We start from the raw sequence: 24,384 nt of genomic DNA, 5'->3' as shown, positions 1-24,384 counted from the left end.
TGCCCCTTGCAATATGACGTCATTGGTGCCAATTGATAAACATTATGACGTCATCATGCTTTGTTAGAGCCGCTTCACGTGGTGTAGGTACAGTTTTGTGATTCTAGCGTCTCAGATGCCAGCCAGAATTGTGTTATGCTGACTCACCACTGCGCCGGAGTGTGTCGTAGACCATGTTGTTTTACCGCAAACTGGTCCTTGATATCTTTTGCGTTGAGAATAGACAGGGACCCAGTTGAATTGGCACCAATTACGTCATAATCTAAGGGGGGTAACTCAGGCCTATTTCGCTCGTAAAACGAAGGCCTCATAACGGCATATTATTTTAACACTATTGTGAGCTTCCTACTTTCACTGTGAAAAAAAATGAGTGTATATTTTCAAACACAGATACTAACTAATTCTAAAATTGTGTTTTGTTTAGAAAAAGAAAGAAAGTGATTTTTGCGTGTACACTTCCCCTTTAAAATCCGATACAAATTCTCGCTATTGCTGAGGACCTCTCATTACAGGTCACGTCAGAACGACCTTTCGCGAACTTTGACCAACCAATGAAATGACCAACAGGAAGTTGACATTAGCCACTAAGAAAGCAGCTTTCCCGAGCTTTGTGGCACTAGTTTCAAACTGGCGACTTCCATTCCACACTATGCTTTTTACATCTTCCCGAGGCAAGAGAGTTAACTGACTTTAAAAGTCCAGTTTCCACCCTAGCCGAACTAGGCTGGAATTACTGGGCTCGATCGTAGTGCCACCAGTGGCTATTACCAGTTATGTCCCTTCTAAGCCTCTCCTATGGACCAATCAGATTCCACCTCTCGTATCACTTGCGTTTGCTTCACACAAAATGGTGGTGCCCAGTCAGCACGATCTGATCGATAATCAAAATCTATATTGAGATAAAACGGGTTTTACATTGCAAAAATGCATCAAATCACGTGAGCACCTTGATTGAAAACATGAAAAGATTTGGAAAATATCTGCTGACAACGAGTTGGCAGTGCACATGCTTTGCAAATCCTGCAATCAACCAAGTTTACGAACCAGATTTCGATTTCAGAGCGCGATTTTGATTGGACTATGCATAGATTCGTTAGTCCAGCCAAAATGTAAAATAATACCAGCCTAGTTCGGCAAGGGTGGAAACTGGACTTTTATAGTCAGTTAACTCTCTTGCCTTGGGAAGATGTGCTTTTTAAGGTATTTTAAATCAGTCACACAGCCCATAACAGTAGTTTTGTGTTAAACTTTAGAGGTTGCATGATTAGAAAACATTCCGTGACCAATGGAACAAAACAATATGAACAATTCATGGTTTTATTACGTGTTTGAATCGTTATCTATCGTGTAGTTGTCCGATTTTCGATCACAACCGTCGATACTACTTAATTTCATTTATCCGACATACTTGTTAATCTGACCTAATCATATGCAACCAACCATGTCAGATTAACGGGACTTGACTGTGGTTGGGAAATTTCCCTCAACTCTGTCATCTGAGTGAGTGAGTGAGTGAGTGAGTATGGTTTTACGCCGCTTTTAGCAATATTCCAGCCATATCACGGCGGGGGAAACCAGAAATGGGCTTCACACATTGTACCCAGGTCGGGATTCGAACCCGGGTCTTTGGCGTGACGAGCGAACGCTTTAACCACTAGGCTACCCGACTGCCCCAGAGGAGAGAAAAGAAATCCCATCCACATTATTTACTTATACATATACCAGGGTGTCATACAAAACAACCTTAGAGTACGACTGTCGTAAGTCTATGTTATGGTATGGGAGTTACGATCCACTTAGCGCTAAGATCGCTTTGTACAACGATACCCTGAACTCTAATATTACAATTACGCTTTAACCACTAGGCTACCCGACCGCTCCTCTGTCATCTGAGCCTTCCTGTCAAAATACACTCAGGTTTTGGCCTGGTGGCTGAAGTCGCATGCTGCGATCTGTACAAGCATTTTCATCACCAACAAGCAGTGCCAGTCAGTCTTGCCTCCCCTTCTGGCATGCCACTTTAGACCTAGGACATTGCCATTTAATCAATCAATGCATGCTTTGAATTACCGAATTTGCTCTATTACGTGCCCTGCTCCAAAAATCAACCCAAATCTGTAAGCAATCTCTATTAGCGCCCCACTAAGCCATCAATTTATGTGACTGTCATTTTCTTGTGTATATTACCAGCATTAGAAATTAGCACTAGTCCTGTAGTCCTTGCCAAACTGCCCAATAGTTAAGGTATCCTAAGGACTAGTAGAAATTTGCCCTTTTTAAGGGTTTTTTAATATATGTTATCATTATAATGACTAGTGGACTAAATATGTTAGTTTCTACCCCTGATTACAGATTAGTTTTACAGAAAACAGAACATAGAAGGGGTGTTAATTGCTGTGGTGCTGTTGTACAAAACAACCCTATCTCTACGACTTTAAGTCTATGTTAAGGTATGGGAGTTACGATTACCTTAGTGCTAAGATCACTTAGTACAATGACACCCTGGTAACTATCACTAAATGTTTTTTAGTTTCATCACTGCTTGGTCTCGACTGGAGCTTCACTACTGCTTGATTTCGTGTATGGTTTCAATAAACACCTCCCTTTGTAAATCTTCTGAGGGGGCATGGGTGGCCCAGTGGGCTAAGGCACAGTGATTCGCTGTGCAGATTGTGGGTTCGAATACCGGTTCACCCCGATTATGCTTTTCAAGGTTTGTCAGCACCATACCTATGCTCGTGGGTTTCACCCAAGTGGTAAACGTCCGTGACCAGCATCATTTCGGGCTTTCCTCCCACATTAAGCTGACACGCCGCGATATAACTAGAATACTATTAAAAGCGGTGTTAAACCCAACTCACTCGCTCACTGTAAATCTTCTAAGCACCCTGGGTACTTACTACGGCGACAACGCTAAAACCTTATGTGACAAATCGTAGCACATGGTAATAATTTAATGCACATAAATGAGAGCATGAGATTAAAGTTAAACACAACACTTTCACATGCAGAAACAAATTTTATGAGGGAAAATAACTGATCCTCTTATCATGCTTATCTGATGTCAGTGTTGACACACTTTACCACAAAGCAGGATATAAGGATGATAAGAGGTAACCCAAGCTTGTCTATGTAACTTTCATTAGTTTCGTTTGAAACCACACACCGACATTATCTCGGGTTCGGGTTCCAACACACAAAAGTATGTCACAGTGAATGTCATCAACTGGCAGTATTCTACGATGCAAGACTTATAATAGTCTGTCTTACAGACCCTGATACAAATATATATCAAATACAGCCCATGCAAGTCTATAATGTTTGGCAAGTCTAGATCACTGCAGTATCAGTATTTCTGAAAATGAAGAGAGTCACTGGGCTCCTTTTTATTATATTTTTATTGAGATAACTGAACAACTGTTTTTTTCTGTACGATAAGTTCATTTCAGAGACTAGATGTTAGTCTAGACTTATACATTCTTATAAATTCCATTTTTCGTGACAAGAGCCTGTTACAGATTTCATCATTTCCTTCACTATCACTTATCTCAAACATAATTCATTGTTTCCTGGTCTGTTTTTCAGAATATCTTAAAAGCAATCCCTATTTTGTTGGCATACAATAAGAAAATAAATCAAGGATTGAGGATACAGGTCTACCGTTTTCAATGTTGATAGTTTTGTTGGGTCATTTTCAGCCAACATATTTGTAAGTGAGTGAGTGTGTATGGTTTTATGCCGCTTTTGGCAATATTCAGACAATATCACTGTGGGGACAGCAGAAATGGGCTTCACACATTGTACCCATGTGGTCAATTGAACCTGGGTTTTCGGCGTGACAAGCGAATGCTTTGACTACTAGGCTACCCCACCCCTCCCCACCCCACCCCCCAGCAAATGTATGACTACCAGCCTGCATCTTTAGTCTCGAGTCCAAATCCAGAAGATCTCTTCCATGGAATAGTGGAACAGAATTAAAACAGTGTCAATGCTCTTTAAACCTACTTGGATTGAATTCCAATATTAATTACAATCGCTTCAACAGAACTGTCACTGTGGTCTAGTGGTAGAGCCTCCACCCGGAGAGAGGAAGGTCCGGGGTTGGATCCCCGGCCGCGTCATACCAAAAGACGTTAAAAGATGGTACTTGTTGTTACCCTACCTGGCGCTCGGAATTAAGGGGATAAAACAAGGACTGGTTGGCTCGGAGTCAGTATACTGTGTGAGGTATCAATGTTAAACTGTAGCATGGTATTTCAGTTGGCTCGCACTAAAATAATGTCGGACTGGTACAAGCCAGTTAGGCATATGTCACGGTGCTGTCATATCTGCAAGTGAAATTTTAATCATTTTTCAAAATAAAAGAGACTGACCATGCTGATAGGATTTAAGAAACATTTGGGATAACACTGACCCTAAAAATATGAGTGAGTGTGTTGGGTGTAACGTTGCTTTGAACAGTATTCCAGTCATATCACGGCATGTCAGCTTGATGTTTGTTTTTGTTTTGTTTGTATGTTTAACGCCGCACTCAGCAATATTCCAGCTATATGACAGCGGTCTGTAAATAATCAAGTCTGGACCAAACAATCCAGTGATTGACATCATGAGCATCGATCCGCACAATTTGGATACGATGACATGCATCAACTAAGTCAGCAGCCTGACCACCCGATCCCAGAAGTCGCTCTTTACGACAAGCACAGTCGCCTTTTACAGCAAGCATGGGTTGCTGAAGACCTATTCTACCCCAGATCTTCACGGTTCGCTTGATATGTGAGTAAGACCAAAGTGATACATGTCTGAAACGTTTACAACTTCGGAGAAACCCACAAGCACTGGTATGGTGCTGACAAACCTAGAAACATGAAAAGTCGGTGGGAAATGAAAACGTTACAAGCATGATTTGGTGTATTCTGCCAAACACAAAAACCAGGACAAGAACTGTGCATAAAAAAGTATTAAACTGCAAGACAACAGATAACCATTTTGCAATGTTTTAACGAACAAACAAATAATCTGAAAGAACATTTACTTTTATTTACAGATCAGGACATTTCATAAAACTATGTTTCAATGAAAAATAAGACACTGAACTTAATAATTATGGCCAATTTTTATGAAAATTTGAGACATTTCATCCAAAGAATAGATTGAACATAGGCACCTCGACTAACATCTAGTCGCTGAAATGAACATATCTTACAGAATAAAAACAGATGTCAAATTAATGTAATAAAAACAGAGTAAAAAGGAGCCTAGAGACTCTCTTCACTGCAGCAATCTAGACTTGCCAAATATTATAGACTCACATGGGCTGTATTGGATACCGTATTCGACGTAATAAGCGCCCAGGGCGCTCTCAAAATTAGAAATAGGGGGCTGTTATTAGAATATTATTTTGGTGGGAAAAAGAGAGTTGAAAGATAAATTTTGTGGTTTATGCTGACAAACTGAAATGTTTATTATGACAGATACATTTTTCCAGAATTTAATTGCCCATAATTAAGAATGCATATAACACACGAGTGCGTATTATACACGAATAAAAAGTCTTGTGTACATTGATCAATCGGAAGGAGTGCTAATTGGGATTGTTCACTAGCCAATATTATTAGCAAATATCGCTGTGGGCGCTTATTAGAGCGGGGCGCTTATTACGTCGAATACGATATATTTGTTTCAAGGTGTGTATGACAGAGTAAAAGGCACTCTGCAACGGAAGCTGCTAAAAGCACTGCATCGCCTTTATGAGTGTAGCGCTGTTTATCAGCAGGGAATATAACACCAACACAATCAATAATATCCTGATTCCGGCCGCCATCTGTTCTCTCTACAACACCTTTACAAAGTCGTTGTTGTTACACAATGTAAAAGTAATCACAACAGGCAGCCTTTGGATGAAACGAACTGCAGGAAATTTCAGACAGGTTGACCAGCCATCAGCCTTGTGTGGATTGGAACTGATTGAAAATACGAGCTCAACGAACTCCTGCCTACATTTTCTACTCCATGAGGTCCATGCTTGTGGCTTCAGATGGCGTTTTACGATCTACAACATGGCAAATCTGAAGGCCCTTGACAGGTCATCCGATCTGATTTTCATGTAACCATGGTAATGCTATGACTTTCAACATGTTGAGATTACAATATCCAACATATGAACCAATACAAGGCTGTAAATTTCAAAGTTGAGACATTGCCTAAAGTGATTGAGTTGGGTTTAACGCCGCTTTTAACAGTATTCCAGTTATATCGCGGCGTGTCAGCTTAATGTGGGAGGAAAGCCCGAAGTGATGCAGGTCTCAGACTTTTACCGCTTCGGTGAAACCCACAAGCACGGGTATGGTGCTGACAAACCTAGAAACATAATCGGGGCGAACTGGGATTCGAACCAACAATCATAGGTTTCTGGCGTGTCCAGGGGACACAACTCTGCACAGCGAATCACGGCGCCTTAGACCACTGGGCCACCCGTGCCCCCCATTGCCTAAAGGTTCTACTTCACCAAATCAGAACCAGTTTGGACAGTGCAGTTTTCGTAGGGAGCCTTCAGTGCAGATCGAGAGATATCTGCAGGCTGTGATTGGAGGATATACTGTAACATTTTTATGTCTTTCAAATGTACATCCATCTAGTTATGAAAAATGACCATGTTTTTCTCTATTTAGTACTGTCTTTTTCAACATGATGACTTATGCTGGATGTGACCACAGCTATTTTCAAGTAGGTGACATTTGGTGCGAAACTGGGGGTGGTGTGTTTAGCTTCCTGTACTCGGAAAAGGAGCTGGCTAAGCTTGTCATTTTTATTTTTTTTATTGCTGCTCTAAGGCCAAACTGTGCACACACGTACAGGTAAAAGCTGTTGAATGCTTAGTAATTTTTTTTAAAGATATAAAGATATTATAGAAGTCTATGGGAAAACATTTGGTTGTGTGTAACCTAAAGGTTCCAGGTGGCCATGCTGTCGCTGTCTGTCCAGCCTACTGGAATAATGTGGTGTATAATTGGTTGAATATTAACAATGTAATCAAGTAATGTAGGTCAGAGGTTAACTAGGTAATTATGTTGCACTGCAAAATCTAATAGGGTTAAAGGTCAACGCATCAATCTTTCACCAGCTTGAATAACTAGTTGGTCAGCTAAATGAGGACAAGCTTAGAGATCTCATCACTGGAGCGAACAAGCAAGTCCTGCCTTGATACCATACAAATAGTGCTTTTCAGATTATATTCTTTTCCATTTTATACCTTTTTAGGGTTGGATAATCTGTTCACTTAAAAGTGTCAAGTTAGTCCTGTCTCAAGATTCAAATAAATATGCAAAAAACATACAATATTTTGATACAGCACAACATTTCAAAGACATATTTCACCCAATTTATATGATAACCCACCTTAAAAAAATGTTAGTTTCTTCACTGAATCAGAATCAAAATAATTTTCAAAGTCATGGTCGAGTATGGGTAGATGTTGCTGTACAGGTAATGTTCTATTAAAAGTACAGTAGCCATAAAAAAAAAAATGGTGAAAGGACATTCGTAGTGACAGCTTTAATTATCAGTTTCCATGGGACCTTTGAAGATTCCGGGGTAGAATAGGTCTTCAGCAACCCATACTTGCCGTAAAAGGTGACTATGCTTGTCGTAAAAGGCGACTAACGGGATCAGGTGGTCAGACTCGCTGACTTGGTTGATACATGTCATCGATCCCAATTGCGTGGATCGATGCTCATGATGTCAAACACTGGATTGTCTGGTCCAGACGCGATTATTTTACAGACCGCCGTCATATAGCTGGAATATTGCTGAGTGCGGCGTTAAACAACAAACAAACAAACAAACAAACAGTTTCCATGGTATTGTTGTCAGTTTACTACTTCTATCGATAGTATAGCATGGTGTAGATGTGGATTATTAATATTAGTACTTGTCAGTATATGTTAGAAAACTTGTCAGTATATGTTAGAAAAATAATTTCTTGTGAAACAATTAATTAATTTGGTCTGGCCTAAACAGGAAGTGTTTTTCACCCAGACAGACTATTACAATATATATGGTAGAATCAATCTGGCATGTCAACATGGTCACGTTTACCATAATTTGTTGAGCCACGCTACTAGACGCCGCCTGGGCTGATTTATAAGGTTTAATCTTTATGGTTACAAGTCTTTCGTGGATAATCTAAATCGTAACTACTTGAAACAGAAACAGCCCCTAATACTTGAATACCCATTACAACCCACACACGCATCTTGAGGACAAAGCTAAATAATCAGGATACAATTACACAGATTATAAAATTAACATCTGTTGGTCTGTTGAAGCAGGTGAGGTGAAATGGGTCGTTTAACATCACGTCCAAGATTATTGCACTTACATAGCGACGTGCATGTACGTGTGTGTGTTTGTGTGGCTGCTTGTACTAGTCAGGACTGATGCCGATTTATAGTGCTAGCTCACTGAGATACCGTGCTGCAGTTTAACATAAATACCCCACTCAGACACAGTATACTGACTCCGAGCCGACCAGTCCTTGTTTAAGCCCCTTAATGCCGAGTGCCAGACAGGGTAACAACAAGTACCATCTTTTAACGTCTTTTGGTATGACGCGGCCGGGGATCGAAACCCCGGACCTTCCTCTCTCCGGGTGGACGCTCTACCACTAGACCACAGTGACAGTTCTGTTGAAGCGATTGTAATTAATATTGGAATTCAATCCAAGTAGGTTTAAAGAGCATTGACACTGTTTTAATTCTGTTTCTGATTGCCAGGTGGATGGGGGTCTGGGAATGGGTGGGGTGATGGGATGATTGGTTGGGGAGTGTATTTTTTTTTTAAATATTGGGGGAAAGAGAGGTGAAAAGAGTGAGTGAGTGAGTTTGGTTTTATCCCTCTTTAAGCAATATTCCAGCAATATCATGGCGGGGGGACACCAGAAATGGGCTTCACACATTGTACCCAGGTCGGGAATCGAACCCTGGTCTTCGGGATGACAAGCGAACGCTTTAACCACTAGGCTACCCGACTGCCCCAGAGGAGAGAAAAGAAATCCCATCCACATTATTTACTTATACATATACCAGGGTGTCGTACAAAACAACCTTAGAGTACGACTGTCGTAAGTCTATGTTACGGTTTGGGAGTTACGATCCACTTAGCGCTAAGATCGCTTTGTACAACGATACCCTGAACTCTAATATTACAACATGACATTCAGATAATTGTCAAGAAGAAGCATATCTTTAACAGGGGTTGATTTAACAGCTGGCCCCTTGGCCTGTGGCAAGGTAAAATTAGGAAAGGCTTGCTGAAACATAATAGTCTGGCTAGTCATAATTTCCCCCTTCTCTGTGTATGTTTAAATTTTTTCATTTGACACTGCATATTGATCATGTAATTTTAATGAGAAAATATTTGGGGGGGATGAGGACGTGTGAATGGTTAACTCAAAGATCATCTCGGTACAATGACACAACCGATGGCCATTTTGTAATGTTGGATTGGATTGTCTGGTCCAGACTCGATTATTTACAGACCGCTATCATATAGCTGGAATATTGCTGGGGGCGACTAACAAACAAACAAACATAAAATCGCCACGAAACGAGGCAAAGAAAAGCCAAGTTTTAATTTCAGAGTGCAGAAAATGACTTTTTAGGGGTGTGGAGGGTTTGGAGTTCTAAACTTTTCGGAGCCCCCTGGGTAACTCAGTCATGGCCTCCAACATCTAGCTTTGGGCCAGTTAGTTTGGAGAAGGGCCAGTAACCTTTTTTAACTCTTTAGCCCTGCTTGCTACATACAAATTTGTTCTTAAATCTACCCCTGTTCAACAATCTCTTTTTGTTCAGTCTTTTGAAAATAACCAGGGATTTGCCATTGGGAGTCCGGGGGGTCCCAGTAATGATCTGGGGATACCAGTCATAAACACCATGGTCCTTGACTCCCAGGGTGACCAATGTACCAACAACAAACCAAACATCGGTGTCTCATTCTGCTTGTGAAGCTTCTAAACTTGCTAGGGTCGTGGGATAGCCAAGTGCAGAGCTAGAGATAAGCAGTGTATTTGCGTAAAAATATCCTCTAAAAATATTCAAAACCAAATTACTTGCAATATTAACTTGCGTGCTACAGAAACCATTGCATTAAATGAAAACCTCGAATGTATAAAAACAGCTTCCATAAATACCCAATGAAGCTTTTTCAGCATGCGTACAAAGGAGCTAATTTCCGAAACACAATTACCAGCTAATTTGGTTTCCGAGTCAAGCCTATACATGTATATTTAGAAGAGTTATATACATCTAAAACATTATTTCATTTTTTTTAAATCTTAAAATGTTCACTAATTTTGGGGAAAAACCCAATAGAGTGATGAATAGATGAGTGAAAAAACATTGCTTACCCAATGAAAAATGTAATAACCCAATTAAAATAGAAACCCTAGAGTAAAAACTCAATTGCTCAAAATGTTATCTGGAGCTCTGCCAGTGGTTAAAGCGTTCGCTCGTTGCGCCAAAGGCCCAGGTTCGATTCCTGACATGGGTACAATGTGTGAAGCCTACTTCTGGTGTTCCCCGCCGTGATATTGCTGGAATATTGCTAAAAGCGGCGTATAACCACACTCACTCACTCTAAACTTGCTAATGATGGGGGTATCCTTCATACAAATAAATCAATGATTGAGTAAAGACATCAGACATCAAGAGTAACAAAAACTGTGTGTGCATGTCAGGGGTTCAATTTTGAAACTCCACTTGCCTCCGGACATCTCCGTCAAGGGAATGAGATAAAACCTCTGACCCTGATTAAATTTCTACTTGTCCCAAACATTCCATTGAATAAACGGATAAACACTGATGATACACAGACATCCTTGCAACTGGCAGCCCATACTTTCATGGCTGCTTCAGGTTGGATTTTTATCACACATTCCGGGCCACGGGTCATGTCATAATTGTCAGAATATTGAGATTTGACGACAGATTACGCGATGTCTTTACAATCTTCATATTGGAAAACAATCTCTCACAAATGACACATTGTATGAATTGTGAATTTTGCGATAAAAAATTACTAGACACTTTGTTGCGAAAGGTATTATTCTATACGCAGAGATTAAGATCATCAAGTGTAATTGTTTCATAAAGCCCACCGGAAATGGCAATCAGCTGTTCACACGTCCGGGGGTGAACTGGAAATTAAATTACCCAGTATAACATGTATAATAACTCAAACGAATTTGTATTGATCGTAAGAGATTAAAGCTGAAGCTATTATTTTACCAGGAATATATTCTAATATGTTGTCATTTTAGATACTGCTTTCACTTCATTATTTAAAAATAACCATTATCACAAGGGCAGCACTGGTATATTACAGGACATGACAGATAGGACAGTTTGATGAGTAAATAACAATAGTCATGGAACATTACACGTAAATATATATCCATTCTCTGACAACAAAGTTTTGTTTTTAGGTATCAATGGTGGTCATCTGAACATGGTTGGGATAATAATGATGATATATTTGCCGATCAGTTCCAAACACGATTTCACCTAAAGCAATGTATACAAGATTGAACGAAATTTTGAACAACCTTAATGAAACAGATTAAAAACATCACGCCAGACAAACTGAACTCTTTATGAGCAGTTAGCATCATAACAGGACTAACTTGTGCAATAATAGGACTAACTTATGCAATAACAGGACTAACTTGTGTAATAACAGGACTAACTGGCCTAATAACAGGACTAACTTGTGCAATAACAGGACTAACTTGTATAATAACAGGACTAACTTGTGCAATAACAGGACGAACTTGTGTAATAACAGGAATAACTGGCGTAATAACAGGACTAACTGACATAATAACAGGACTAACTGGCGTAATAACAGGACTAACTTGTGCAATAACAGGACTAACTTGTGCAATAACAGGACTGACTTGCATAATAACAGGACTGACTGACGTAATAACAGGACTAACTTGTGCAATAACAGGACTAACTTGTGCAATAACAGGACTGACTTGCATAATAACAGGACTAACTGACGTAATAACAGGACTGACTGGCGTAATAACAGGACTAACTTGTGTAATAACAGGACTGACTTGCATAATAACAGGACTAACTGACATAATAACAGGACTAACTGGCGTAATAACAGGACTAACTTGTGTAATAACAGGACTAACTTGCCTTATAACAGGACTAACTTGTGTAATAACAGGACTAACTTGTGTAATAACAGGACTCACTTGCCTAATAACAGGACTAACTGGCCTAATAACAGGACTAACTGGCATAATAACAGGACTAACTTGTGTAATAACAGGACTGACTTGCATAATAACAGGACTAACTGGCATAATAACAGGACTAACTGGCGTAATAACAGGACTAACTTGTGTAATAACAGGACTAACTTGCCTTATAACAGGACTAACTTGTGTAATAACAGGACTAACTTGTGTAATAACAGGACTCACTTGCCTAATAACAGGACTTACTGGCCTAATAACAGGACTAACTTGTGTAATAACGGGACTAATTTGTGTAATATCAGGACTAACTTGTGTAATAACAGGACTAACTTGTGTAATAACAGGACTAACTTGTGTAATAACAGGACTAACTGGCGTAATAACAGGACTAGCTTGTAAAATAACAGGACTAACTTGGGTAACAACAGGACTAACTGGCGTAATAACAGGACTAACTGACGTAATACCAGGACTAACTTGTGTAATAACAGGACTAACTTGCGTAACAACAGGACTAACTGGCGTATTAACAGGACTAACTTGTGTAATAACAGGACTAACTGGCATAATAACAGGACTAACTTGCGTAACAACAGGACTAACTGGCGTAATAACAGGACAAACTGGCATACTTCATTACAGATTTGTTTTTCTCCAAATTATTAACAAGTCCACAGACAAGTGGTCACAGCAAAATATTGCTAGCCCAAACTAAACATTCACTAGCCCCAGGAGTTGGGCAACAGGATTTTTAACCCATGTTACCATGGCTACAACTGAATTGGCTTTAATTATTTAAACTGCCATACCTTTTGGCATCCCAAGGGACTCTCGAGGGACTCTAAGTTATTACGCATCAGGTAAAACCCGTAACAATTTATTTTTGTAAGGACATGTTGGGCGCTAAAACTGTTTACCATAGTCAGGAAATAAAACTGTCTCTACAATCACTTGCAACATCAGTATTTGCTAGCATAATCAAACATAAGTTGGTTCAAACTAACAGTCTACAACTGAACAACAGGATTTAATACTTCATCCTTGTCTGTGGATAATGACTGTTTATTGATTGTAAACAGTGTGTCTCGGGGCTTCACCATGCACTTTCATTAATGCTTGTCATGTTCATCAGAGAGTGAGGGAGTTAGATTTAACACCGCTTTTAACAGTATTCCAGTTATATCACGGCCTGTCAGCTTGATGTGAAAGGAAAGCCCCGAGTGACATAGGTCTCGGACGTTTACAACTTTGGTGAAACCCACGAGCAGGGGTATGGTGCTGACAAACCTAGAAACATAATCGGGGCGAACTGGGATCAAGTGAGCATTGTAAGGGGAAATGATACAGCCAACCACATAGTATTGTATCATACAGGGTTCATACACTATCAGCCGGGCACATTTCCATGACTTTTTCTAGGGTATTATGCCTGTTTTCCATGATATTATATCAATAAATCCACAACAAAATAATAAACTTATTTACTCAATTAGTTCAAACTTCACTTTGGTCAAAGCTTTTATTTGCCTGTTACTGATTAATTACCAGAAAAATATGACATAAAATACAATTTTTCAATGACTTTTCAATGACTTTATAACAATCTTCTATTTTCCACAACTATTCCAGGCTAAGGAAACACGGACTGAAACGCCATGACTTTACCAGGATTCAACATGTTCAATGACCCCTTTAAACCAGGTGTTTATCTCTGTTCTAGGAACTTTTAAGTACAACTTAACAAAAAAATGAATATGTCTTCCTGTTTATTGATAACAACGTACCAGTAGAAAACAAGGAGTCTATGGATTAAGGGTTTCATCTAGACTAACATCTAGTCTCTGAAATCAACATATTTTACAGAAAAAACAGTTGTTAAATTAGTTATAAAATATAACAAGAAGGAGCCCAGAGACTTTCTTCATTTTCAGATACTGCAGTAATCTAGACTTGCCTAACATTATAGACTTGCATGGGCTGTATTGGATATATTTGTTTCAGGGTCTGTGTGACAGACTAGGTTTCATCCTGCCACTTCATTAATGTCTGTTACGCTCAACAGATTCATTTTGTTTGTTTCTTGTTTAATGCTACACTCAACAATATTCCAGCTATATGACGGCGGTCTGTAAATATCGAGTCTGGATCAGATAATTTAGTGTTTGACATCATGAGCATCGATCCACGCAATTGGGATCGATGACCTGCATCAACCATGTCAGCGAGCCTGACCACCTGATCCCGTTAGACGTCTCTTACGACAATCAAAGTCACCTTTTACAGCAAGCATGGGTTGCTGAAGACCTATTCTAACCTGGATCTTCACAGGTTCCACAGATTCAATCAACCATAAGGGGGAAAATGACACAGCACTTGCCATCCACATTGTTTTGAATATTCGTATTCTGCCATCTACAAAATGCTGAAGGGGTGGTGGGGTAGCCTAGTGGTTAAAGCAGTTGCTCGTCATGCAAAATACCCTGGTTCGATTCCCCACATGGGTACAATGTGTGAAGCCCATTTCTGGTGTCCCCTGCCTTGACATTTCTGGGGTGGGGGGGCACGGGTGGCCCAGTCGTCTAAAGCGCCGCGATTCGCTGTGCAGAGTTGCGTCCCAGGGCACGCCAGAAACCTATGATTGTTGTTTTGAATCTCGGTTTGCCCCGATTATGTTTCTAGGTTTGTCAGCACCATACCCGTGCTCCTGGGTTTCACCGAAGTGGTAAACGTCTGAGACCTGCATCACTTCGGGCTTTCCTCCCACATTAAGCTGACATGCTGTGGTATAAATAGAACACTGTTAAAAGCAGCATAAAACCATACTCACTCTCTCAAAATGCTAATCAAATCTACTTCAAACACGATAAATAACCTTTGAAAGTTACAGGTCCTACAGAGATTAGCACTGCCTCGCTTTAGGCTACTGGTCCAATGGACAAACTCATGAGGGATTTGGACTCAGCTAAGTAACTAACAAAGTGAACAACAACATGGAGAGGTCCTAAACTTAAACTAAACATACTGGGCTCATTATCACTGATAATATGGAAACACAACACTCAAGTGTGCGAATTTGACAACACACCACCATGTAATCAGTGACGATATCCGCTATCTATCTGCAGGACTCAAAACATGGCTCTGGAAGTATAATCATTTTTAAATTTAGGCCAGGACATTTTTTTTCATTTTTTTTATTTTTTATTTTTTTAAAAAGCCGCACCTGTTACATGAATAGGCTTCTGCCCAGGACATATTTTTTAATACCAGGTAGTTTGAATCCGTGTACTTTTATACCAAACCCATTCTTAAAATATAAAAAAACATGCTTGCTTTAACAAGAAACTCATTCAAAATACCTGAATTCTGAGGTCATAATGTTTGTTTACAATATCTTTCTTTTCAATTGAATGTAATTCAACAATGTTGATCCTTTACGTGGAAGTTATGCCATTGTTCACCAGTCTATTTACATGATTTAACATGAACTAAATGAAAAAATTGTAGTTTGTCATGAATAGTGAGTGAGTGAGTGAGTGAGTTTGGTTTTACACCGCTTTTAGAAATTTTCCAGCAATATCACGGCGGGGGACACCAGAAATGGGCTTCACACATTGTACCCATGTCGGGAATTGAACCCGGGTCTTCGGCGTGACGGGCGAACGCTTTAACCACTAGGCTACCCGACCGCCCCTTGATATGAATATACAGAAAGGGGGAAACAAATGGACTGAAGTAGGCCAACAAAGACAAGAGACAAATGGCTACATGGGAATCACAGCATTATTTCCTGAGCAGGCCTTGAAGTTGTATCCTTGGGCGCCATCATGCTCAAAAACAGGATTTATCTGAGATTTCAAACTAAGTGCTCAGAGTGGTAAATTGGGGAAAAAACCATCCTTTTACGAAACTAGATTTTTCAACATTATTCAACACTTAGCATGTTGAGATGTACAATTATCTTAATATTGCATTCACTGTATTTATACCAATAATCATAATTACTTCTGATCAATCTTCGAAATTGGTGAATATTATTTCTCTGTGAGCTAGAAAATGAGCAGATGTAAAACAAATTACTTTTACAGAAATGTATAATAAACATTTCAATTTCTGAATTCCAAGATTTGTTCATAAATCATACATTTATAGTGCTAGCCCACTGAGATACCATGCCACAGTTTAACATAGATATCCCACCCAGACACAGTATAGTGACTCCGAGCCGACCAGTCCTTGTTTTAGGCCCTCAATGCCAAGCGCCAGGGTAACAACAAGTACCAGTTTAGACCCTCAATGCCAAGCGCCAGGGTAACAACAAGTACCAGTTTTTAACGTCTTTGGGTATGATCAACCTGGGATCAAACCCCGGCCTTCCGCTCTCCAGGCAGATGTCTTACCACTAGACCACGGAGGCGGTCCGAAAGCCTGAAGTGATGATAACAATAGTCGATCTATAACGCTCGAAATTCAATTCACAAAGTGAATGCTCGTGGCGCTACATTATTATTACACCGGTCAATGGATCAGTGTGCTCTCAATTTTCATTCTCAGCTCCCTGGGGAGTATACAACCCAAACTGCCTGTGAGGCGCTACAGTCACATTACCTCTAAATGACTTCTAAAACATGGCTCTGGTAGAATAATTCTTCTTAAATAATAATAACAATAATAACTACAGATTTATATAGCGCTGGTATCCAGTTCGAAGAACTGCTCAAAAGCGCTTCATTTGAGTCTACACAAAGAAGAGACATTACACGGCTAGGAAAACACAAAGCCTCAATACTCCAAGAAAGATTTGGTGGAAAGATAGGTTTTGATTCTTGATCGGAACAAAGTAGGACTGTCAATGTTCCTGATATCCAATGACAGCCTATTCCATAGCTTGAATTTAGACAAGGAAATGTTTTTTTTAATAGTTTTAACCTATGAACTTATGAAAGAAAAGTACTGAAGTAGGCCACAAAAATAGAGACAGATAGAAACGTGGTAATCACAGCATTATTTCATCGACAAGTCTCGAAATTCTTTCCTTGTGCATGTTGGGTGCCATCTTGCTTCAAAACAGGATTTATCAGGGATTTCAAACTAAAGTACTCTTGGAAATGTTGGAAAGATGATTTTCTGGCTTCATTTAATAAATATGAATCAACGACTGATCCACCCGGACCACCACAAAAGTGAGTGAGTGAGTGAGTATGGCTTTACGCCGCTTTTAGCAATATTCCAGCAATATCACGGCAGGGGACACCAGAAATGGGCTTCACACATTGTACCCATGTCGGGAATCGAACCCCGGTCTTCGGCGTGGTGAGCGAATGCTTTAACCACTAGGCTACCCGACCGCCCCACCACCACAATAGAACAAGCACAATAGATATGACATAATTATCTCAGAAAACAAAGTGTCTCTATTGCCCCCCAGGAGAACATTAATATCAACAATCGGATGCAGGCTTGAGTCAAACGACGTCTATCCTTGAAATGATAAATGGCTTTTGACAATGAATGCATAACAGTTTCACTTCTAGACTGTATCTTGTGCTGGAGTTACACAATACCATTGTACAGCCATTACAAGTCTCGCCAAGGGCAAGGCTGTCAGTATCTCACTGCCATGTTGGTGTAATAAACGTGTGTTAGCACACTGATTGACATCAGCTGATTATCAGCTGATGGATTGACATAACACTGTAACACAATCAACCGTGCCTCTCCATCTTGTATAGCTTACAGATTTGCTTGTGTGTAGCCTGAAAATATATAAGTTACTTACGTCAATATAACATTAGCTTACCGTATTCGACGTAATAAGCGCCCAGGGCGCTCTCAAAATTAAAAATAGGGGGCTCTTAATAGAATATTATTTTGGTGAAAAAAAACAGAGTTGAAAGATAAATTTCGTGGTTTATGCTGACAGCCTGAAATGTTTATATATGACAGATATATTTTTCCAGAATTTAATTGCCCATAATTGAGGGTGCATATTACACACGAGTGCGAATAAATAGGTCTTGTGTACATTGATCAATCAGAAGGGGTGCTAATTGGGATTGTTCACTAGCCAATATATTAGCAAATATCGCCATGGGCGCTTATTAGAGCGGGGAGCTTATTACGTCGACTACGGTAATTTGTTTTGAGTCAGTTTTGTACGACAAATGCTGTCCAAAAGGATGGATGTGTACTTTGTTAACAATAACATGTATTCTACTAACACGTTTACTTTTTTTTTGAGAAAGCATTGCCACGAAGTGTTTGAGGTAGCCATACACGTTTTACAGTGCATTGGATGAGTTATAATTTAAACAGTTGCTTTTTGGTATGATTTTGTGTGTTATTTTTTCAATTCATCAAAGAGTGCAGTTGGACAAATAAAAATAATTTTGACTGTTATTTCATTTCGGATTTTGGCTTTTTGCTCTGGTCAGTCAACTGAGAAATGGGAAATACAAAAAGTTTTGCCTCAGCATGGTGATATCCCGAAACCGATACACTTTGTCAATACTCCAGTAATATTTGTTTGTTTGTTTGTTGTTTAACGCCGAACTCAACAATATTCCAGCTATATGACAGTAGTCTGTAAATAATCGAGTCTGGACTAGACAATCCAGTGATTGACATCATGAGCATCGATCCACGCAATTGGGATACGAAGACATGCATCAACCAAGTCAGCGAGCCTGACCACCTGATCCTGTTAGTCGCCTCTTACGGCAAGCATAGTCGCCTTTTACGGCAAGCATGGGTTGCTGAAGACCTATTCTACCCCAGATCTTCACAGGTCACTCAAGTTATACCACAGCAGGGCACAGGAATGACTACAAATACTGCAACCATGAGGGTAATACTGAACCCAGATCTATGGTGGGATGAGCAAACACCTTAACCACCAGACCACCCCAACAGTTTCTTAACAGCAGAATGTCAACGTGGTCCCAGATATCAACACATCTGACCACTGTTGAAGACACCGGTGTGAATAAGTGTGAGTGAGTCAGTCAGTCGTTTTTTATGCCACCTTCAGCACTTGAGCTGTAATGATTTATCATCCATACTTAGGTGAACACAACATTTAAATCGGCAGCATGTGAGATCGTCATACGCTATAAATAGAACAGGAACTAATAGAGTTACCGGAGAAGATCTTAAAGAAACGTACAATTGTGAAAATGCTACACAGAAAGATCTTGCACACTGCTGTGTGTGTCCACAATAGATCACAACACCTACATGCACCATGTGTCTTAGACACCAATGTACACCATGTGTCATATAGGAACCACCAACTGTAAACATCATCTAGTTCATGAGTCCCACATCATGGAAACCAACTTCTATTCTGTTCTGTATAAAGACACAAAGATCTCCATTACAAGACTGATTATTCCCCTCACATACCCGACACCTGGCCTCACCTGTCTACTTCTTCCCCTTGAAACCTGAAACCATTAACCTTGAAACTAACTATTGTTTATTTGTAGCATGTGCTTCTGTCTTCCAGCTTGCTTAAATTTGTGGAAGTATGTGTTTAAATTGTACACTTCAAGGATCCTTTCAAAAATGTTGTCATCCATGTCTGGAGCTGTGGGTGAATAATTGATTTATGTAACATGACAAATCTGTCCCTTTTTTCTGGCTTCTAGTAGCAATACATGTAAAACACTATTGCTACAAATCAAACACAGACCATGGACAAGATGGGAACTGTATGAGGCCTCATTTTGACTTAAGAATGTAACCTAGCCAGGCATTCGTGACCAACTCGTGTTATTCCGGGACAAGCCAAATAGCGACTCATGACCCTATCGTGGCCATTTTTGCGACCGGGTTCCTTCTTAGCGCAAACGGGCATCCCTAAAACAATTGTCAACTCGTTGCGTAATGGTTCACATTTATTTCCCCATATATTATATATATTTCAGATGCAATTTAAAGCACATCGGGACATGCGGAATTATACAATATGATTGAACACATTTAACTGTGTCTTGGGTATATTTTTAGATGCAAGACATATGTAAAATCAAAAATTATTTCTGAGGGATTCTTTGACGAAGAACTCGAAATCATACGCGCATTCTGATTGGTTTGTCGTATTTTCGCACATGACATTCATCAATAGGGGGACGAGTCTTCTTACAGGTTACGGAAAGGGGCGAGTGGTGACGAATCCTAGCCAGGATGTATTGAGAGTGTTTACACTTTCTAAGGCCAATTAGATAACTAACCCTGTCACTTGCTTAGCCATTATATAAATACAATTTCCATATATTGCAGCATGATACTTGTGTCTGTCAACCTTTTACCTCAAAATTAATTAAAAGTTTCATTTTAATTTTGACAATGTCTGCAATTTCCCACTCACTACAGTAAAGACTTCACCTCAAGTGAAAGGATAGCACTTTCCCAAAAATATTAGGTGTGAATAAACACCCAAAATACGGTGAGGCAAAAGCAAAATGCAGAAATAAATTTAGTCATTGATATTTTTAAATGATGCCTAAATGATGATTGTTGATGCTTAAAAAGATATTTTTATTTTGAATAAATGACTTTTTTAACCTGAGCTTGATGGATACACATATTGGAATACCTCACAATCAAAGTATCTCTAATATAGCGATGTCAATGATTTGAAAGTTCAGTATTGATATATCAGCTCAGAAGTATCATGATATATCAATACTGTCTTCAATGTAATAAGCACCCAGGGCGCTCTCAAAAATAGAAATAGGGGGCTCTTATTAGAATATTATTTTTGTGAGAAAAACAGAGTTGAAAGATAAATTTTGTGGTTTATGCCGACAGCCTGAAATGTTTATATACGACAGATATAATTTTCCAGAATTTTATTTCCCATAATTAAGGGTGCATATAACACACAAGTGCGTATTATACGTGAATAAATAAGTATTGTGTACATTGATCAATCGGAAGGGGTGCTAATTGGGATTGTTCACTAGCCAATATATTAGCAAATATCGCTGTGGGCGTTATTAGAGCAGGGCGTTTATTACGTCGAACACGGTTCATTGAATAATATCAAACTTAGTCATCCTTTATCATCTTTATATAATTTTTAAATGATTAGAATTGAATTTTATTATTGTCCAACTTAACCATGACAGTCTTAACATATGTTAACATTTCTGTGGCAGTGAATTATCAAATTAGTATCGATATTCATAAATTTGTAATGATACAGCAACAACATTACAAAATATGCAATGTATGATGGCATCACTACTCTTAAAGAATTTCAAATTTTGACATGTCATTGCATACTCATCAGGTCCTGAACATTAAATAATGGTGTCCTCCAGTTTAACGAACAAAGCCAACACAATGATAGGAGCACATGAAGAGTGCCATTTATCACAGAGCGAGCAGCTTGGTTCTGCAATATCAGCAGTATGTGAGCCACATATAACTGTTCTGCATACTAATTATATAAACAGGACTCACATACAACAAACCACTAACATCAGCCAGGAAACAATAGAGAGTAAATTCTTCCCATGCTGACAGCAGCTGAGTATAACGAATACCACCACTCAGGAGACACTGCACAGCAGGCAAATATGCACTCCACCATTTATCTCAAACAATATGCTCCCTTTTGACCAAGTCACACAAAAATATAACAGACCTCCAGATAACTTTTAAGCAATTGGGTTTTTACTGGAAGGTTTCTATTTTAATTGGGTTATTACATTTTTTATTGGGTAATCAATATTTTTTTCACTCATCTATTCATCACTCTATTGGGTTTTTCCCAAAATGAGTAAGCTTTTTAAGATTTAAAAAAGAAAGAAATAATGTTTAAGTTGTAATATAACTGTTCTAAATGTAGGCTTGACTCGAAAAGTAAATTAGCTTGTAATTGTGTTTCGGAAATTAGCTCCGGTGTACGCATGCTGAAAAAGCTTCATTGGGTGTTTTCGCATGCTGTTTTCAAACAATTGTGTTTTCCATCTAATGCATGCGTTTCTGTATGCAAGTTAATTGAAAGTAATTGGGTTTTGAAAAGTTTTGGGGGGTATTTTACGCAAATAATACGCAAGTTATCTGTAGCTCTGATATAATGATTATTGTTTACCATGATGTTATCATTACTCAGGATAGTGTTGGGAACAAGGAGTTATTTTCTAAAATAATATACATTTTCAAAACTCGACAATCATGCACTTCAGGGGACCTATTCAGAATTATTATATCTTTTTCTATGATTTTTATCACCATTTGGGGATGTAAAATTCTTTGGCTCCAATTCTTTTGAAATGTGCATGATAACGTAATAGTTCTATTACTACTTTGTGGATATGTTAAGAAATAATTCAGGCCTATCTAATCAAAATCATTATATTGTTAATTGTGGACACAAAGGGTTATCAATATGCCAGTAATACGCAATCTGTACATCAATACACAAGGCACCTAATTACTTATGGTGTTCCGTGACACCTGTTGCTCAGTGTAGGGAGGAGCCAACAGTGTTATGTTTATGTGTACATCTTGATGATGGCCCAACTAGTTCTTAGAGTTCTAAAACAAATCCCATTTCTGTAACATGGTCAATACATTGTTAAACGTTTTATAAATGATTTAAATAAAATGGAACCAATAGATCTAGATGAAATAAATGTTGCTTGATTTTCGTTTTTGTCACATGTCTGTTCTAAATAGCAATACAAATGTTATAAGATTTGTTTCCTAAATACACAAAAGGACATTGGAACCAAAGTATTTATCTACATCTCAGTTTAAGAATTCTATTTCTCGAATGGAAACGTACTGAAACTAAGCACATAAACATCTATATCTTCCATGTAGATAAAATAACACATGAGGACGACAAGGAGAAATAATCCATCTTAACCTGTTTTGTTTCACCAACTGGTTTTGGAAGGCCTGCCTCCATTCGATAATCGTCCAGGTTGGCATACTGCACCTCCACGGAATTACCCCCATCATAAGTATTTAGGGGGAGAACTCCAGGCCTCTCCCCATTTGACACATCAATCCTTGGGGACTCCCTGTGAAAGTCGTCAAGGGGCGTGGTCCTCCCATCGTTATCGTTCACATCCTCGACGGCAAACGTATCCTGATTGCAATAGATGCCTGCATCGTCCTGTGATATAATCCGCACGTACTGCGCTGGAACGTAAAAAGTCGTCTCCTCTCGGTCACTTCGTTTAACCTGCCACCATTCTGTGTTGGTTTGCTCGAGAAGCGTATAGAGCTCCCCTGTCACTATCGTCACCGTGCCATTATCGTCCTCGTAGGAATAATCATAGAGAACTTCGACAAGGCCCTTTTCCTCGTCTACTGACATAACTACCAGTTGTCTCAAGAAATAAATCTCTCCCTCCTGGATTTTTCACACATATTTTCTTTTTCCTTCGATCGTTACTAAACACGGAAGCTAGCTAGAGCTCCGGAAGTTCCTTTGCATGATGTTACGCAGCATTCGATTGGTCAAAAGAAAATTTGCACTCATCATTATCGCGTTGTTTCATTGGTCGTTTTAACCACATTTAATTTTCCTCATGAATTTATGATTTCTTAAATTGTTTAACGCATATTTCAAAAGTAATTTTATCGTAATGTGGATTTAATCTTAGCGCAGAAAATTGATATCTTCAGATTTAACTTAGCAGAAATTAAAATCTTTTTACAAATCATAAAAGAAAATAGAGAAAACATATGAATGCAGATCGATATCATACGAAGTGTGACAGAGTTTGATCATGTTACAATATTTAAAAAATCAACTCAGCTTGTATCTAGATTCAAATGGCAAAATAAATTTGATTATATTTCACATTTTGTTTGAAATGTTCTCTATTAGTTGTTAAGATCCGGGGTAGAATAGGTCTTCAATAATCCATACTTGCCGTAAGAGGCGATTAACGGGAATGGGTGATGAGGCTCGCTGACTTGGTTGCTGCATGTGATCTTATCCCAATGGCGTAGATCAATAATCATGATGTCAATCACTGGATTGTCTGGTCCAGACTCGAATATTTACAAACCGCCGTCATAAAGCAGGATTTTTTCTGAGTTCGGGTAAACAACAAACAAACAAACAATTGTGAAGCACA

At 39.1% G+C, this 24,384-nt stretch overlaps 1 protein-coding gene across 7 annotated transcripts in view; it reads right to left on the bottom strand.

The window, feature by feature from the left end:
• The window catches only part of LOC124140465 (rho GTPase-activating protein 15-like), a 71,257-nt gene extending 47,539 nt beyond the window's left edge, over nt 1–23,718 (bottom strand). For all 7 annotated transcript variants that reach the window (XM_048381279.1, XM_048381282.1, XM_048381283.1 and 4 more), the window contains exon 1: nt 23,160–23,718. In XM_048381279.1, coding sequence (XP_048237236.1) covers nt 23,160–23,615 — 456 coding nt within the window. In that variant the 5' untranslated portion in view covers nt 23,616–23,718. The remainder of the gene's footprint in view (nt 1–23,159) is intronic.
• Nucleotides 23,719–24,384: the final 666 nt, after the last annotated feature.

The sequence above is a fragment of the Haliotis rufescens genome, unplaced genomic scaffold, assembly GCF_023055435.1.
Source record: "Haliotis rufescens isolate VD_foot unplaced genomic scaffold, xgHalRufe1.0.p SCAF_37, whole genome shotgun sequence".
Classification (NCBI taxonomy): domain Eukaryota; kingdom Metazoa; phylum Mollusca; class Gastropoda; order Lepetellida; family Haliotidae; genus Haliotis; species Haliotis rufescens.
This window is presented reverse-complemented; position numbering and strand designations above follow the sequence as displayed.